Source organism: Grus americana, chromosome 5, assembly GCF_028858705.1.
Source record: "Grus americana isolate bGruAme1 chromosome 5, bGruAme1.mat, whole genome shotgun sequence".
Taxonomy (NCBI): Eukaryota; Metazoa; Chordata; class Aves; order Gruiformes; family Gruidae; genus Grus; species Grus americana.
Window position 1 is genome coordinate 37,200,001 of NC_072856.1, and position 19,254 is coordinate 37,219,254.

Genomic DNA, 19,254 nt, shown 5'->3' on the forward strand with positions numbered 1-19,254 from the left:
GTAATGCACCTATGTTATATATTTCTCATCAATTTTTACAGTTTCCACTGATTAAATATATATTGACTCATAAAGTATTACCATTACATCAATTGTCAGCAGATGCAAGAGTACGTCATTTAAATATTAACTATCATATAAAAATGGCAGCTTGATTGTTTGGAAGCAGTAATCTGGTCCTGGTTATTGCCACATTTCCCTAATGCATTAGGCAGCAGTCACAAAATGCATTGCCTTTCTTACATACCTGCTACTACGAAATCAGAAGCAGAGAAGTTCTTTGTATATCTCCCCTTTTAGATTTAATTTTTATTTATTTCTGAACTGCAGATATCTTTGATCTGAATTGCAAAAATGCATTATTATAATATAAACAAGGATATGCTCACTAGAGTCAGAAATTATATGCATCATCTCTAAATCAATGGGAAAAAATATACAAAGAACCAGTAACAGATATATTACTTTGTGCTTGAAATATTTTTATGACAGTTCCCATATAATATGGGTGCGATATATCATGAATCAGGTTGTTTACCTAAATTCTTAATAAGACTGTACTTATTTATGTAAAGTACATTCTATTCTCAGTACTTTAAGACTTGTCTTTTCCAGAAACGGTAAGAAGCTATACGTTACCACTAATATGAAATAAATCCTTTATTCTATGCTAACTGTATGATCAGGATATGTGGACACTTCACAAACCATTAAAATCTTCTAGTAATTGATAGGTAATCACTCATTTGCTGGCTGCAGCAATGTACATGAGAGAGAAACTATTCTTTCTTACTAATGTAACATGTAGAACTTGCTGCTATTGTAACACTTAATGTTCGTACTGACATATGATTTTTAATGCAAACACTCATTTTCTGCCTCCTTCTTACATTTTCTATTAAAATGCAACACAAAACAGCACACATTTCAGTATATCCCTTTGAGGGTTGCATAAGCAGTTTCAAGGAGTATCAGCTATTGTGTTGTTATTATTATTGTAAATAAATATTTTAGAGTTTAAGGGGTAGATATTTCATCAATTTTTTTTCTAGGAGGCTCTCTGCCACTCTTTCAAACTTTTTACATCTTCTTTAAGGTACTACTTTAGATAGCAGTTTTTAATGCAAATAACACCTTGCATCCCAAGGCAGATTCATATTCTAGTTAATAAACAGCACCAACAAATTTGTCAAGACTTTTATGGCAACTGTACTGAACTATTCATACACCAGCTTTTCTAGGAAATGGCTATACTGAGGAATTTATTCTGCTTAATTGCTTTATATGAAGTAGTTTTCATTAGCCATCCTCTAATCTGTATGAGCAGAAATAAACGGAGTCAGGAAAATGAACTGTTTTAACCCTTACTATTTAAAAAAAAAAATCTTAGATGGGTTTTGTTATTAAAAAAAAGGAATCAAATATAAGTAAAACTGATGCAAGTCTATTTAATCAATGTGGGAATTTTTAGTAAGTTTGTGCATTAAAGACTCATGGTCTGTCTGAAATTTCCAGCAAAATACAAATTCAGAGTTTCTTATACATTCGCCTTAAAGTTAAGAGACTAATTACTTTAACTGATTTATTAATAAATGGGGCTTTTTGTCTAATTATTGTAAGTACTAACAGACTGGGGAACCATTTTAAATGTCTAATGTGCCTTGAAACCATTTTTTTTAGGTTAATTACATTTCTCACTGAAGTCACTATAGATAAGCCCCTTAGGTTTTATACTGGAAGATTAAAGAAAAAAGTAAAGATGATTACCTCATTGGCCAGCTCCAGTAATATAGGGGCAGCTGCATTTTTCATCACCCCATTCAGGTACCTACACAAGACAAAGCCAGGTAATTCTGCAGTGGCAAGAAAAGGCCAGTTTATACATGTCAGTATCCCTTGTGAATCTGTCTCATTTGGCAGAAAATACACCAGTACAGAGTATTTAATGGGAAATCTTTTAAGAAATAAGTATTTTAAACAATCACTAACTCTCCAGGGTTGTCTCCTATTCATCTGCAAGATATATCAATCTCAATTAAGTCACTGGCAAAACCCACAATAAATCAAGAAATTTAAAAAAAAAAGTTTAATGACATACAAATAGATTGTATCTGTACAACTTAAAGATGCATCACAGACAAATAAACCTCTGTTATTCACAGTAAAGATTTTGGGTTCCATATGACCTTCAACTATGATGGCCCACTGTATATCCAATTAACTACTATGCACAAAAGCATAAATTCCCAAATTTAATCCAGATTTTATCAACTGGGTAGTAGTTTAAATACTAAAGGCTTACTTTAGTGAAATCAGAATCTAACAATCAAATTAATATTTTAAAGAGAAAATAAAATACAAAATATTTAGGATTCAATAAAGGGTGATAGAAAATCATTGTCCCATCAATGGCAAAGGCTTAACATTTCCCATTAAGGGTATTAGACCAATATGGATACACGGCGATGTTTCTGACCATCGCATCACACAATATCACCTTCCTCACCTCTGTTACTTTCACTGTTCAATGTTTACATTTCAATAACGCCTAAAACATGTTCTCAGGAGTTGATGGGAAGAAGCTATATTATTGGAAGCCACTTTGTGCTTTGCAACCATGTGGAAAAGAACAGTAGTTACCAACATTTGAACCTGCTCATTTATCCTATCTGTATTCGTATAGCACATCATTACTGACATCATTAGAAGGCCACAGCCTTTCCAGCTCTATCATTATCTATCCATCAGAAGCCACTCTTCTGCTCATTAGTTACAGACATTAAAATTCTTTATCATTTTACCTTTCTGTGGAATGGGTGTAACACCTTTACATAAACCTCTTCACAGAGAATTAGAAAGCTTTTTGTTTGCAGGTTATTCTGAGGCTTAATGAATAAAGGAAATGATAAAAGCTTTTTGCTGTAACCTATTTCAATTCTACATAAAAAACACAAACCAAGATGCCTCGTGTATGGTTAAACATTGAAAATTTCTAACAGAAGGAAAAAAAAAAGAGAGATCATAAACGAAATACCTAATCAGGAAGATTTACTTGAGATTAAGGTTTTAAAAGATGCATCTAGTTGATTGAACAGGAAAGCCACAGCTGGCAATGGAGTAATTTTCTGTCAGGTATTTCTAATGCTACTGGCAATTCCATTATGGAGTAACAGGTCTCACATGTTGATGGCAATACTGTTCTGAAAAGCTTGCCGATCCTTCTAGTAATTTGCCTTTGTGTTTGCCTAAATTTAAGACTAGTAAGTCTCAGCAAAAGCTACTCCATTCAACTGTACTTCTACTTGCTCCCAAAAGGGACCACTGGAAATGACTACCTTCAAAAATTGGTAGTTTCTCACCTAGGAAAGGCAATAGGAGCACAATTACTTGCTTGTGTGTGCGTGGGAATAGGGAGGAGCAAACCACACAGACTGGGGTTTACTGCAGTAGGATGGATGCTACAAAGAGTAGAGGAGAAGACATGTTTGTCATGTTTATGCTTGAAGCATTTCAAACTGGCTTCTGACTCAAGCAGTCCGCCCCTGTAGCTTACGGAACATACTACACAGTAAATCTACTAAAACAGGACTGAGATGAGCTCTCTAACTATTAACCAGAACATCTCTGATTTTAAAGCATTTTATTCAGCCATGTTAATACATTTGCAATACAAAATACCAGCATAAAGAATGATTTTCCCTACCACCATCATATAGCTTCATACATAATGCATTAGTTAAGTACTGCTATCATACTTCAGACAGTACAGAAAGGAACAGGAGACCAAATCCTCCTACCTGATGTGAGCCAAACTTAATCATACCTACAACCTTACTGATATCAATACAACTGCTGCTTTGCATAAAGCAAAATTTGCTCCCACGTTTCAGGTTTAAGTTGTTGGAACTAGTAACACAATCATCATAAAAGTGAGTTAAATGATTTACATGTGTTCTAAGAAAAGGGTTATTTACACAGCAGTTACAATTAAAATAGGGCACTTCACTGAAACTATACCAGTGAAAAGTAATTAAAAATTGTATTATATATACATGGTTGCCAACACAACAAAATTGTAAGCCAATATTCTTCCTAAACAAGAACCAACACTAGGAAAAGTGCAATGTGATCCAGTACAAATTTTTACAGAACAACTACTAAAAAAAGAAAATCAAATGCCCAAACCGGCACAATTGACACTAAATTTTGTAAACCAGTGTCTGATTTAATCAAGCTGTGCTTACGTTTTAAATATATGACTCTGCAGAAGCACAGTTAATTGTTTACAAATGAAGGCTTTTTGTTTATTTTCCTGATTCATACAGATTAATATTAAGCATAAATATCAGACATCTATAATCACAAGTATGAACTCACTTGCCATGCAAGCTCCTCAGATATGTCAGTCTGCAAAGTAATATTTTAATTGGGTATCTTTATCAGTTATCAGTATGCCCCAATTATGTCATTGCAATATTTTTAGTAAAGCCTATAGAAGTAACAGACAAATTATAAGGTGTAGCAAATACAATTTATTAGCTTAAGATGCAAACAATTGTAAAATATGTAAAATGACATAAAGGTTTTCATCCTCCCCTAACAGCTATTTCTGACACTTCTGCTGATAAAACAGGAGTGATCTAAAAAACAGTGCTTTAACTGGCAATACATGAATTCAATATGTAACTTTTTGTAAGGTAGCACAAATATTGTTTTAAAAGTACAAGCAACTGTAACAGAACAAGCTCCCTTGCTGTAAGGAAGTTATCGATACTAGTCTTGACACAGAAATCCTGTAATTACAAAATATAGGCAATATATAATACATGGTATCACATACACGGCAAAAATTCAGCTTATGCTGACTTAGAGCCAAGTAAACTCTTTCTTACTTAAACTGACCAAAAGCTGAAAAATTGCTGTGTTTTCACTGAGAAACATCTTTAGGTGAACCACTCTGTATTCCTCATCCCAAATTTTTAATTTATTTTCATAGAAAATTAGCTTCATAAGCTAATTTACTCATATCTGCCATAACAATTAGTAGTTATGATGATACTCTTAACTGGAGTGGGGAGGTCATACCTTTGGTAGTAAGTTTCAATAGCTTCAGCAGTGTGATGCTTGGCGTGTGTTCTTTTGATTTGTTTCTAGAAAACCAAAAAAACAAACAAAGAGTCTTACAAATGTGTCATAGATGAAAACACAGAAATCATGACTGCCCAAACATGTGTTCCTTGGCTACACTTTGATATATAAACTGAACTATGTTTTTAGATTCTGTACAGAAACGACATTCAATCTACCTATTGAATTGAACATCTTCAGACTGTACTGCAATGTACCATATATGTAAAAGCCAGTAAGGTCACAATAATTGAATCTAAATAAGTTTACTGAAGGCTGCAGAGGGCAAAGAAAAACTTGTTCTCTCTTTCAACCTTTGTATTAATTTTCCTTCAATTCAATTCCATCTAAGTCTGGTGCACTCTAGTTTTACAATTCAATTGGCATTTTTAACCAGGAAGAACATTGCTTAAAAACAACTTATTTGAAAAACTACAAAAAGTAATTCCATAGAGACTTGCCACTTGACTGACACCTGTCATCTCATGATAAATGACTCCATTTTCTGCCTCTCTTGCCTTCTGCCACTCCGGCAATGGTCATTTATCATCATCTCTGTCAGCAATGGAAAGCAGCACTGACAGTGCAAGTCAGCAAACATTTAGCACATGGAACCACGCAACACAGGGAAATTATTATTGTCAGAATAATAATGGTTTAGCATAATTTATTACAGGTCCACCAAATAAGCAAAGGCTAGATGTTATTAGACAGATGGATGGGTAGGCTTGGCAGCCATCCACTGAGACTCAGGCGGTGCTTGATGTGGAAAAGGGAACATCCTCCAAACCAATCAGAAAGCTGGCAGTTCAATTACAAAGAAATAAAGGGACATTCATCATTCAATTAGGCACCTGTCAACCCTCACAAAGGAGAAAACTTCTAACCTGGTACTCCTGGGAGAAGATGCTCAGCAGAGTGGACTGCGATTGACTGGAACAAATAAAAGAAGGACAAAGTTAATTACTGGAGTGCACTGCAAAGAAACAAAAGAGAAGGGAGCTTCAAAGGTAGGCCTGCTGCCCTGTAATCTAACAGAACATGAAAACAAGTGTGGAAAAGTTGTTCCAGATGAACACCTCAGACAAAGGCTTCCTGCTGCTAGGTCAAGGAGAGAGCGTTCTGAGGGAGGGGAGCAAAATATAGCAAGAGTTTCAAAGCAAACGAGCATATTGTTTGGGTGATTCCTTTTTCAGCTTCAGAACCCACAAAGTCCTATCAGGAGCAGGTAAGTGAGTTAAAAGGGAACAGGCAAAAAGGAAAACAAAGCAAAATTTCCATTAATAATTGATGGAGTTAAATTCCATCAGCAGTTGGGAACATGCCGCTTGTTCATTGGCAACATATTGAAATTCATTTTGTTAGCAGCAAGGGAACCTCTTCAGTAGCTGTCTCATATTCAGGTTAAAAACTTCCCCCTCTGTCAGAAGTAGCATATGGGACCACTGGAACATTCCCACTGAAACTGATGTGCTTTGAAAATAGAAACTTTCACAGCAGGAAGCCGAGATTCCCTGGAGTCGGTCATTTCCAAAAGCTGCCATAAGCTTCATTCATCTAAGGCTCCATTCAATGTCAAACACCTGGCAATGAAGCAACCTGGAAAGCATTCTTCCCAAGTGGGAATTTTTCTCTCTGAATTGTTAACATTTAGAAATGGGACAAGATTTTTTTTCCCGTCTGAAAGGCAATCAATACCACACCGCTACTGTTTTCAATTGTCCTCTGTGGATATATCTACCTCATCACATCCTGAATACAATTAATTACTCCTGATATATTTTCCTACTACATGCAACTTGAACAAATTATAGTCTCAATAAATCGAGTTTTATGGTACAGCAAAGCATTATGAATAATTAACATTTTTCCTTTTGTGAACTTACCTACTAAGGCATAGCATAGGTAGTTCAAAGATTCAGCAACGTCTAAAGTCTTGCTCTTCTGCCAGATTTCTTGTATGTGAATTTAACACCTGTATCACATCATATGTACATTAAATGTATATGTTCTCTCCACACTTAAATGGCCCTTCTTGTTGCAATTTTCACACCTCAGAAATACTAATTTAAGATAAGGAAGTCTTACTCACAGTTTTCAAAAGGGAAAACTGAGGCACAGAATGACTAAATGGTTTGTTTAGGTTTAAACACATGGTACGTCTATGCAGCACAATATAGAATGCTACCTCTAAACCAACCAGTTGAAGAATTAGCAACAAAGCAAGTAGATTAACGCAGTGCTACATAAAGAGCTTACTAGTTTGTCTTATCCATATCTGTGCTTCCAGCATCTTTGCCATAACACTGTATTTTGGGCTTGTCTGCCCAGCGCAACATCTGTGTGACAGCAGTAAGCTGAGCCTTCATCTCCAGTATTTTACACATGAGAATGTTCACCCTGAGTACTCACTGACTGAATGTTAAAACTGTAGAAAAATGATAGCAACATAAACTAATATACAGGTTTATGAAATTAATGAATTACAGAAAAATGAGTTACAATATAGTCAAGAATTTAAATATTCTTAAATATACATCATTTGACACAGAGGCCAGGAGATATGTACCACAATGCCTCCCCAAAAGGTGCACCATCCGATTATGGTAACCTTCAACACGCACATGTAATCATTAGAAGGTGAACAAAGGAAAGAAATTAAGATTATATACTTACACAGGCTATATACATATGCAAAGCTAAGGTATTTCAAGTTGATTTATTTAAAAAAAAAACCCTGCAGGCTATAAATAAGGTGGATACATATGGCCCCCTAATGGCTCTCCACGTAACTATTATTATCTGGCAGATTTACATGGTCATAATGGTAGAACTGAATTTAGAGAAAAGATGTGTAAAGAACCAAAACAAAACAGGAGAGCATTTAACTGGATTTCTGGTTTGAGTTCTCTCCCACTGACATACCAATTTTTGTATTCTTAGGCTATTCCCAGCACAATTACTGCCCTTATTGTGCCATTATCCTATTATAGCCACTGACATATCAAAAAGAAATAAGACCATTATCCCTCTCTTCACACTCCTGACTCTTGGCCATTTTATTTGTTCCCCTGGTGTCCTTGGATTTTGCCCTTCTGCTTCAGTTTAGTCCGACACTCCTCTCCTATGCTTCCAACTGTATGGATTATTTAGGACGTACCACAAACGCTAAAAAAATTCAGTCCAGTTACTGAACAAGTTGGATATATACTGGATTGCAGTATAAAAGCACTACGACTATGACAAAATTATTTCAATAGTACCATCCAAAGAATTTCAAGCCTTACTACCAGAAGATCTTTCTCCTTCCCCAGGAGAAGTGCATTTATATCTTCATATGGCTGCTTCCGTGTTTCTTCTGGTTAATGTAGTTCCCCTCTTAAACACTCGTCTGCCACTCAGCGTTTCCTTGCCACAATTCCATTGCCACAACTTCCTGGCAAAATGAAATAGCTCCTCAAAACATGCTGAAGCATCTATTGCAAGATGCCATCGACAGAAAACTGAAACATCATGGTTTTGGAAAGTGCTGAAAAAGACAGTACTGTGTACTTGGAGAGGGGACAGAAGTCATGAACATGCATTTGCATTGCAAGACAGCATGATCACAACTGATGATACTGACAGCAGGGATACTGCCATGTAAGTTGTCATTACTTCTTCAGGAGCAGCCAAATTCCTAGGGCTCCATCCGTCCTCTGATGCTTCTATACAGCATTTCAAAGCAGCAAATGAGCAGACAAATTAATATAGCTGAGATATCCAGGGTAACAAACATAACACTGAAAATATCTGTTACTCAAAACAACATTTCAGTGCTGCATTATTGCCTCTTATGGAATAAACTCATGGCTTACTGGAAGGCTAGGGATACAGACGTGTTTGTGTCGAGCAAGCTCTTTTGTCAAGAACCAACTGCAGAGCCAAAGTACAGATTTGCTGATTTTCTGAAACAAACAAAAACCCCCAAACTCATAATTCCGAGTACTTCCTAGTTTAAATAACTAATAAGTTAACTTGTTATCTATCTTGTAGAACTAAATCTGTTTTCCAGCAAAACTTTCCTCTTAAGTTCTGTAGCAGCCACTTTCATGGAAACATTTTCTTCTGCAATTCCAGATGGTAACAGATCAAACTCCCAGAGCTCTCTTCAAAGCAACCAGCCTCTCCTTTTTCTTGTACATCAGCATCCATAATGAACCAATTTACCTTTAGTTACTTTGTGTTGAAGTCGGTCGCATACTTCCATTTGAATGCCTGATGCACTTTGTGGTCTTGTCGATACATAAATGGATTTAGCAGAAAACTGTGACATTTCAAATCTGCTACAAAATGACCATTTTTTTGAAAAGAAAATAACTTTTATTTTAAAAAACTGAAATGTAATTTCTAGATTCCAAATGATGAAAAGATATAAAAAATTTCTTATCATAAAAAAAAGTATTACAGATATCAATGTCCATCCACATTTAGAATGGGATCTCCACGTCAGACCAGAACAAGAGATAACAGAAATTATCTCTAACAACTTAGAGACAGTCAACATAAAAAGACAACTGCAAGTCTGGTGCTGGAAAAAGAATATGCCTTTTTGTCATTTAATATGTAAGAATAAAATTTAGATCATTCTCTTCTAATAAATCCCAGAATTTGGTAGAGGAGGAATGCGATCATCCCTGGACAGTATTTCAGAAATGTTTTGTTTTGCCATGAGTATTCATATATAAAATAGTAACAGCTAATACGCTGATGCAGATCAGTGCTTCATAACTAGAGTTGATATAAAACTCTAGCCAAGAAGCAGCTAGTAAGGATGAAAAGAATTTAATTGGATCAGATCATCTTCTCAACAAAGCAGGCTTGCAGATCTAGCCAAGACTTGGGGTGCTGTCCAACTTAATATTTGCTATTTACTGCAGCCTCACCAGGAGAAAATTCAAACATGACAACTTCTGCAAATATTATCAGTCCTTGCAAATAATTAATTCTTTAGGGATAAGATAAAACTTACACTTTTCTACTTTATTTTCTGAGATTACTGAAAACATAAAATTTTAAGTACAAAACCAAGATTCTATTCTATTCTATTCTATCCATTTTAAAATTAGTTTCCTTTCCCTCATCTTTAATTTCACACTTTTTGCCTAAAGTAGAAAGACTAAAAATTCAGCTTTACATTTCATGTATTTTACCATGGAACAAAGGAAGACTATCTACAGAGATGTGTACAAAAAGAAAATCAAGAATAAATTAACTGCAGTATTTAATCCAGTAACTATTCACACAACTGGCAACAAGCAGGGGGAAAGCAAAGTCCATCATGAGACAAATATATATATATAATATATACAGAATAGCCTTGACTTTTTTTAAAACAAATGAAATCTACAAAGAACATTGCTTCATTGCTTCCCTTTCCCAAAATGGAACATTCCACCTTGTTAAGACAATAAATATATTGGTTAAAAAACTGAGTGTGGGGGCAGCAGCTTTCCAAAATTCAGAAGCTGTTACGTGTGAAATCCCAAAGCAGCAACGTCAAACCTTCTCTTGCGAGTGCATAGAACACTGCACTCAGCTATTGTAGGAATTCAGGTAGGGGGAGAAATTGTTTCTTTCCTTCCACAGTCTCCAGTGTGAGTATGCAGTGCTAGTCATATCCCTTCATGAAATGTTCTGAAGCAGAGAGCAAGTCTCTCATTTCCAGTAACTGGAAAAGACCTTCCCCTTTCCATGTATAATAAGTTTTAAAATATTTTTAGTAATGCAATACTGAGCTTTAGAATAAAAGTAATACATATGACTTAGGGCTAGAATTGTGTGGTGCTGCCATGCTGGATTAAGAATCTATGTAAGGAAAGAAATATATATATTTGACAAATTTAAATGACTGGGGGTGGAAGGGGAATCCTCCTCACAGCTATCCTGTACTCCAGAATGTGTGCCTAAAATACATTTTTTCCTGTTACATTATCAAACATATGAAAGAAACCCAAACAGCCTTTTAATTCTCATCCTCTGTACTGCAAACACTTTGGAACAGGGACTCCTGAAGAAAGCAATGTTTCTATACTGCTTATCACATGCCAACCTGTCTGCCCTTATTTCTAAAAGCTCTGTCAATAATGGATTTCAAATAGATCTAGCAGCATCGGTTCAAACACCTAACACATGCACGGACGCGTAAAGCCTCCGTGGCTTCCCAGAACTGCAAGGTGTAGGCTAACAAGCACCACAGTTATACCTGTAAATCAACTAAAGCCAGTCTGATGGTGAGCTTCCCACCTGAGAGGAGGTGGCAACTAGTGGATTCTCAGAATTTCTTCTGAGGATTGTCAGGATGGGAAAAAGGCTTCTTAGAAGTCTGAATGGTTCCACATGAGGATCCAGGAAAGCTCAGGAATAACAAAGGCCTACCAAAGCCTGAGAACTGCTAGGCTCATATGCATCCAAGCACTGAAGAACATGGAACAAGGGAGGGAGGCTCACTGACCTCTAGAACAGTTATAGCTTTAACGTCTCTTCACTGCAGCTTTTAAAATTAAAATTTTCCTCAAGTTTTAATATGTTCATGGTCACTTCTCTGAATGAAAATTCTCAGAAAGCAGACTGTCTCTGTACACATACGTACTTTATCATTCACAAGTCTAACATTGATTTATCAGAAGTCAGTGAACTACCAATTTAAGCTAAATCAATATACGCATCTATATGTGTGTGTGTGCGAATATATGTGTTTAAATCAATATATGAGTTTGAATTGGCGTAAGTGGCGTAAAAGTAGCTAAGTCTTTAGTTACAACACAGTAACTTCTGTAAAGTGGCTATCTTCCAATGTTACAGCTTTCCAGCTGCACCAGTTCGAGTCTGGGATACAAAGCCACTTTTATTATCTCTGCACAAGAAGCCTTCCATACAATGAAACATTACCAGTAGCTACTACTTTGGGAACTACAAAGCCAATACAGAGCTGTTGAGGAAATACTCCTATTACAAATATATTACTACTATAAAAAATTAAATAAATATATGACAAGAATTACTTGCTGATATGCTCATTTCAGACATAGTACCATCACATTTAAAATCAAGATAAAATTCAAGCTCATCTGGAGAACTACAGCACTAATCAATTTTGAAATTCTCAGATATCCCGTTCAATAAACTGTACAACAGCTCAACTCAAAAGGTTTAAATATGAATCACTTACTAAAAATTGTCTTTGCATCGAAGACAATTTCACACTCTTTGGTAGGATCAAAAATAAAAACCAAAAGTAAAGAGTTCGAAGAAAAAGACATCCTGCATTGCAGGCTTACACTATCCAATGATAATACAAAGGTTAAATGCAGGCATGTGCATACAACTTTGCTGCCTATAGCCAGGGTTATGAGAATAACTGTATGACAAAGCTCCGAGAAGGCTACTTGAGAAGAGTCATCACTTCTATGACCTTGACACTGGTTGGTCCCACAACTTCTATACAATTTAGTGATGTGCGAGAACAGATGATGGTGCAATACATAGAAATGGCAGCATTTAAAATTCATAGTAGCATAAGGCCATTACTTTTCCCACTGGACCACTTGAACTTTAATAATGTCTGACCTAGTTGGCCAATAAGTTCTAGCAGCAGACAGAGGAAAATTGCCAGTATTAGATACTGTTTGAATGATTTTTCATTTAGAAAGACTTAGAAGTTCCTTTAAGAACAGGGCACCAATTCTTCCTGTAGACGCCTCATTTTTTGCTGTCTGTTTTAACGGCCAATATCTTTTAAAACAACTGCAGACTATGAACAATCTGTATCAGACATGAAAAAAAATGCAGAAGTAAATACAAATTATCAATACAGGCAATCATCACAAAATAATGCTAGCTCTTTGCAGAGATAAATTCCACCTTCTTTCACCCACACCACAAAAATCTAACTTTTAACAGCAGCAATACAAGTGTAACTCAAAATATGCTACATTCAAATGATTATGAAGTATTTCTGATCAAGCCCCCGAAATGAAAAGAGAAGTCAGAATAAAGACGCAATTTTTCCATTCACATATATATGCTTATGATGAGAACAACAACATTATGCTGAGAACAACAACATTATGCTGTAACAGTGGATAAACATTGGCAAATATTATGGTCAAAAATGGAACTCTGAAAACACAGGAAGAGTGGTATTTCCAAATGAAAATAAACTACTTTTTGGTCTTACTATCTTAGCAAGTACAGAAAAGAGAGTAATTTGCCTGAGATACTGTTCTGATATTTTTTCTTCCCAGAGTTAAACAGCTCAGTGCTTGCTGCATGAATGTTTGAAACGTACTTAAATGCCAATCCCACACAGAGACCTTTGTAAGTAAATACTCTTTCACTAATGTTTCAAGTAAAGTCTCTTCCATAAAAACATAAAACTATTTTGTAAGGTTCAATTTTCAAGCTGAAAAATACTTTCAGATGGAATACAGAACCAAAATATATTCACCATACAGGTTTAAAAAATACAATGTCAGTGCTAAAACATGAAATTAAAACTCTGAAATATTCTGACATCAGGCTTCAATGACTATTGAATCTTTTCACCTTATGCATACCAGAACTTCTCTGGTACCCTTTGATCATCTAGTCAGGGAATCCATTGATAAAAAGGAACTGATAGGAGTCAAATAGGGTTTGCCTCTCACAAACACCTTGATAATCACAGTACTTGTCCTCTCCATCTCCTGGTATTCTCTAAAATTCTCCTTTTAACTCTACCAATAAAATTTCTCAGAAAATTAATAAAAAAGCAAAGCTTGAGACTGACATAAGCACATGATTTGGTATGTCCTTGTCCTCAACTACTCCAAGTTACTTGGCAAGAAAAAAAGTTTCTTAATATCCAGGAAAGAATCGGTGAGCACATCCCAAAGCAGAGGCACAGAGCAGCATATTGGAGACTGAGAGAAAAAAGCAAAACCTCTACAAATTCCTTGCTTGCACTTAACCGTACATCATCCACACTTCATTTCAATTTACTTCAGTTAAGATTATATAAAGAAATGTTTACAAGTTTGAACTCTCTTAGTACCACAATCTAAATGTTGAACTATAAGACAAAAATACACAAAAGTTTTAGTTATCTGATGACAGTTGTGCAAAGAAAGATGCTCCTAGGCTGCAACAGCAAGGGACCTCAACAAGCAGTTAAGGCAAAGAAGCTACAATTTAAACCAGGGATTTATTCCTCACCTTTCCTATCTGCCCTCTTGATAGGGCCAAGTTCCATACATTGAAAAAACATTCACTTAGTAGGCTATTGCTGGAAAGAAATATTTTATATGTGTTCATCTTCCTCATTTTGTTTGGATAACTCTATCGTGCTACTTCTCCTTCCCCCCCAGGACAAGAACAGGATTATAGAATACCTTGTCAAGAGAAGTTTTTCAGACTCCAATCTTAAAATTTCCTGATTGTGGAGAAACGGGAAAATCATTCTACTTTATACTTTTTTCTTCAAACCTATATTGTCTTTTATAAACTAGATGTTTAAATTTAATTTCAGAAAACTATTTGATGAGTGAATGGCAAGTTGAAGCTAATTAGACTGTTCATTTTACATTAAAAAATTAGCCTGTATGTAGAAAGCATATCTGTGCCAATTTGAAACTAAATAAATCCCCAAACACCCTTAAACAATTTGCTTCTAAAAATATATAATCAAATTTAAAAAACTATAAATTATATTTAAGTTTATTATTTACAAGCAATTAATTACGAAGACAGCCAGGTGGCTTTCATTACATAAATTACTGTTAATGACACTTGCCTCATGCTGCTACTGTATTTAGCATTTGCATGCATCACATGTCAAGCACACACACTGTTGCATAGCTATCTCCAGGGTAAAAAGTGAACACCTTAATTCAAAAAAGCTTCCAGTAATCCAATCAAAATTGCTAATTCCTTAAACAAGCCAGGATCTTATTAATATTTCCCATACAGGATATAATTTAAAGAATTTTAGCTCTATCAAACATGGATGATAGAACAGAGTAATTTTAAGTAAATTCCAATTTTGGGAATGACATAGATTTAAGGCAAGAAATGAATCCATTTAGTCCCCTTGATATTTTTAGTTTTAAGCCCTAAAACAGTGTTTATCATTTAAAAGTTTATGATTTTAAAACTACTCGTTATCAGAAAACAAAAGAAAAAAAGAAGAATTCTTGTCTATCTACATACCTGACAGTATAGTACTTTGTCTTGTATCTATAAGTTATTGTACCATATATGTAGATATTTACAAAGTCTACTTTCAGCTCCAGGGGCATAGCTTACTGTGCCATAGAGGAATAAACTGACTTAATTCCACTACTTACTTCCCACTGGAAAGATGGCACAAACACACTAAGAAGGAAACCCAGATGTTCTCTTTTACTAGTGGTCTTCCAGCATTCTTTTTAAAAAAGCTGTCAACCTACAACTGGCAGGCAATATGAAGGGAACATCTGATGAGAGGTGATTGCAGTATTACATTATTCTCACCTAAAACTTCTCTAACCTTTTCCACTGCTACCAACAGGATTCTCCTATCCCTTCCTCCTCTTCCCAGAAGATTTATTTTTTGATGTTCTTTGCATTGCTCTGAAAATCCATAAAACAACTACATGTTTTGCTTCCTGCAGGGTCAAAGAAAATGTTGGGTTCCCAGGAGAACTCTTATTCCATGCGCTAGCTGAACAGAATCATCTCTGATGTAAACAGTCAATGGGTTCACCATATAGCATCACCTTCATCAAGCACCAAATTTGACCAGTTTTGGTAGAATGGGCCCAGGGGCCTTGGTAAATAAATGTGGAAGCCAAGGAAGAAGGAAAACTAGTTCAACATCAAACATTTTTTCTATGTTGAAATAAACTGAAGATGACCTCGATACGCATCAAGTCATATGGCATGACTCAGTGACACTTCTTAAATTTCTGGGAGTTGTCAAAAACATAATAAAAATATACAAGGCCATCTTTACATTAAGCACATAAGGACTAGACTTTGCAAAAAAGAAGAAAAAAGAAAAAAAACTGAGAGAAGGGGGTAACTAAACTTCACTGAAAGTCAGTGAAATTTGACTGTTAACATCCTTCAGGCAGCTTTCAAAAAGGCCTCACACAAAACATCCCAACCCTATCCTCTCCCATTTTAAAGTCTTTATATATATTATAGCAAAGCAGCAAAGGCTACAGCCTTTTTCTCCTTTGGATTATTTTTAATTTGTTCTTCACATTTAAATATCCAGTCTTTGTATTTCTGTATGTTAGTCAGTAACTAACAACTTCTCTGATACACTCTTATAAAATTCTGAGTGGGCATTCTTATAAAACCCAAAGAGTCACCCCCTTCACTTTTAACTAAAGGATATCTAAACATGTTTCCCAATCAAAAACAGGCATGTCGAGACTTAGTTAATGAAAACCAAAAGATTTATAGAGGGAAGAAGGGTGCTAAGCCATAAATTAATACTAATTTGGGGTGAATATCCTTTGTTTTCAAACTTCCCCTTTTAAGAATGAGTGAAAGTTTCTTCTATCAACTTTCATTTACAAGTAATTTCTCCTTCCCCACAACAGTAAAGCTCTAAGGCCAAAAATGGAAAAAATGGAATGAATGTAATTTTTAGCACAGCAGATATGCAAACACTTTTTTCTCTCAGTACCCCAAAGTATTTTGTTAATGCGCCACTTTCCACTAAACCAACTGCAAACAAATCTTTAACTTAAAGTTATGGCTGTTCATATGTAATCTGTTACCTGGATTAAAAAAAAAAAAAGGCAGAAGGCCTCTCTAGCCACCTAATCACCATATCAATGACACATGCCACAACAGAGAAGCACTAGTTTATTTGATTGATCATGGTAGATAAACTCCAAATAACAGAGAAATTAACAAATGCTTGACATTTGCTCAACATCCATTATTCTGACACTGCTTTCAGGATTTCAAAGCCTGGGAGTATGCTTAATCAACATTCATATTCCCTAGTGAGCTACAGGCACCATATTGCGCCCCGCCTTAGTACTGATGAAAACTGCATATTGGCCATTTCCAAAATGTTCTGGGACTCCACGCAGGGCCCCTTCTCTCCCTTGTTCCTGTTCTGCAGTTTTCTTTTAAACACTTCCAAGACAAAAGCATCTGCCAGTTTTTCTCTCTGGGGATGTATGCAAAATGAACTTAACAGTTTTAAGGCAGGAGAAACCCTCACATCTAAATTCATTCATAGGACAGAAAAGGGCCTAAGAGGCCTCTCTAGGGACAAAACCCTGCTGAAATTTTCCCCGACAACAGTGGGAGCTTTATAAAATCTAAGTCCAGACAATTTCCAATTCAAATGCCCAGCATAGCATGACCTTTGTCAGATCTATGAGCCCTAGATGCACCCACTATTTTTTTATTCTAACCAGCACAGACATTAGACAGGGCACTACTGCTAAGCAGGAGGTTGAATATTTGCATGCTCTTCTATTGTGAAAATGTAACAGTGACAGCACTGTGTCGAATTCTTTTCCCCCTAGAACTTTAACTCCATAGGAGAGGCATAGCTGACAGATGACTCTCCCAACATCTGTGTTATGTACACTGCACAGCTGAGGAACCTTGGATCACTGTCACGGCTTCTCGGAGATGACCTACACCTTTCTTGTATCTATCCATGATCAAAAAAGTAAAATAAAAATTTGAAAACACTGGGTTTTTAAATGAAAAGTAAATATGGCAAGAAAGATTAACATAATTTAGTCATTAAGCTGTTCACATAGCAGCTCACCATATGTTGTATAAATGTCCTATACAAAATAATTTATCAGACCTGACACGTTGCACATCATATTGTATTATTTAATATGCTTACTAAAATTTCATGGATCAAGCGCCACTTCTGAAAGCATACAGAAAGCCGTAGAAAATATTTCTTCATCTTCCATGATTTATTTTGATTACCTTTTACAGCTACATGATAAACTGGAACTTGCAAAATTACGAGGTTAAGGTTTACACAGCTATTGCTTCATATACTAAAATATAACAAATGGCTCCATGTCTATATACCATTTTACTTACATTTAATATTCAGAAGCACATTAAACTAAGCACATTGCTTTTGACTGCATATTTTAATAATTTTAACTCATTATTTCAGTAAACATCCTGAACCACTAATGCAAAATTCCGTCGAGATATATATATGTATCCATCTCCTTGATAAAGAGACTAAAGAGCTAAGAATTACAATAAAAGCAAACAATTAACATGTGATACACGTTGACCATCCCAAACCTGTCTACCTAGAAATATATTCATTTCTACACAGTAGCTGAACATTTGAATAATATTTTTAAATTACTGAGATTTAAAATGTTAGAATGGCAAGCATCTACACCCAAATAAATGGACAAAATTCTCTATCCAGAAAACTCGAAACCACAAAAATACTAATGTGTAAGAATGATTGCCTGTCACTGGCAAGGTCTGTGTCTAAATAGGAAATTAAAACAATAAGTGTAAGCAGGAAGCTTGCGGATAATAGTTTTTGGGTAACCAATGGGATTTGTTTGGAAAAAAATCCTCTGCACTTAGAGGACATACCAAACAGATAGATACAGCTAGAAAAATATTTAGACTGAAACCATGCACTTATTCCATAAAGGACTATTTTCCTTTTCTCTCTCAGACCACTGATGTCAAAGTAACACAATACAAACGAGATAAAAAATGTAGTCTGACTTCTCATTTTGGTCAATAATTAAATTCTCCTGTTTCTAATAATAGGATAAAGGAAAACATATTCCCGTGTCAGATAACTCATGGCAATGAGGTCATTAAACACTGTATTTGGAACGGAACTTGCTTGGCCTATTGGAGCATCTGCCAACTGGTCTAAGCAAATCTTCCTTTTTAAGCTCTGCAAGAACCAAAAATCTAGCTTATGAGTTATTTTTATCTTCTTACATTTTGTGTATCAAAGATAATGCATTTGTCTAGGAAGACACATTGCTCAGCTGTGTTGAAAACTGAAGGACAGCTGCATTGACAACATGCATTTTATATTAATGCTGGAAATGGCTAATGTTCAATAGCCTTTTCATCTGT

The 19,254-nt window shown here is 35.5% G+C and overlaps 1 protein-coding gene across 5 annotated transcripts in view; it reads right to left on the minus strand.

The window, feature by feature from the left end:
• The window catches only part of CDIN1 (CDAN1 interacting nuclease 1), a 148,577-nt gene that overhangs the window by 116,470 nt on the left and 12,853 nt on the right, over window positions 1-19,254 (minus strand). For 4 of the 5 annotated variants that reach the window (XM_054827361.1, XM_054827362.1, XM_054827360.1 and 1 more), the window contains exons 2-4: window positions 6,015-6,060; window positions 5,086-5,150; window positions 1,768-1,828 (exon numbers count right to left, since the gene is read on the minus strand). In XM_054827361.1, coding sequence (XP_054683336.1) covers window positions 1,768-1,828; window positions 5,086-5,150; window positions 6,015-6,060 — 172 coding nt within the window. Of the gene's footprint in view, window positions 1-1,767; window positions 1,829-5,085; window positions 5,151-6,014; window positions 6,061-7,013; window positions 7,103-19,254 lie in introns of all 5 variants that reach the window. The other variant, XM_054827363.1, reaches the window with a different exon arrangement.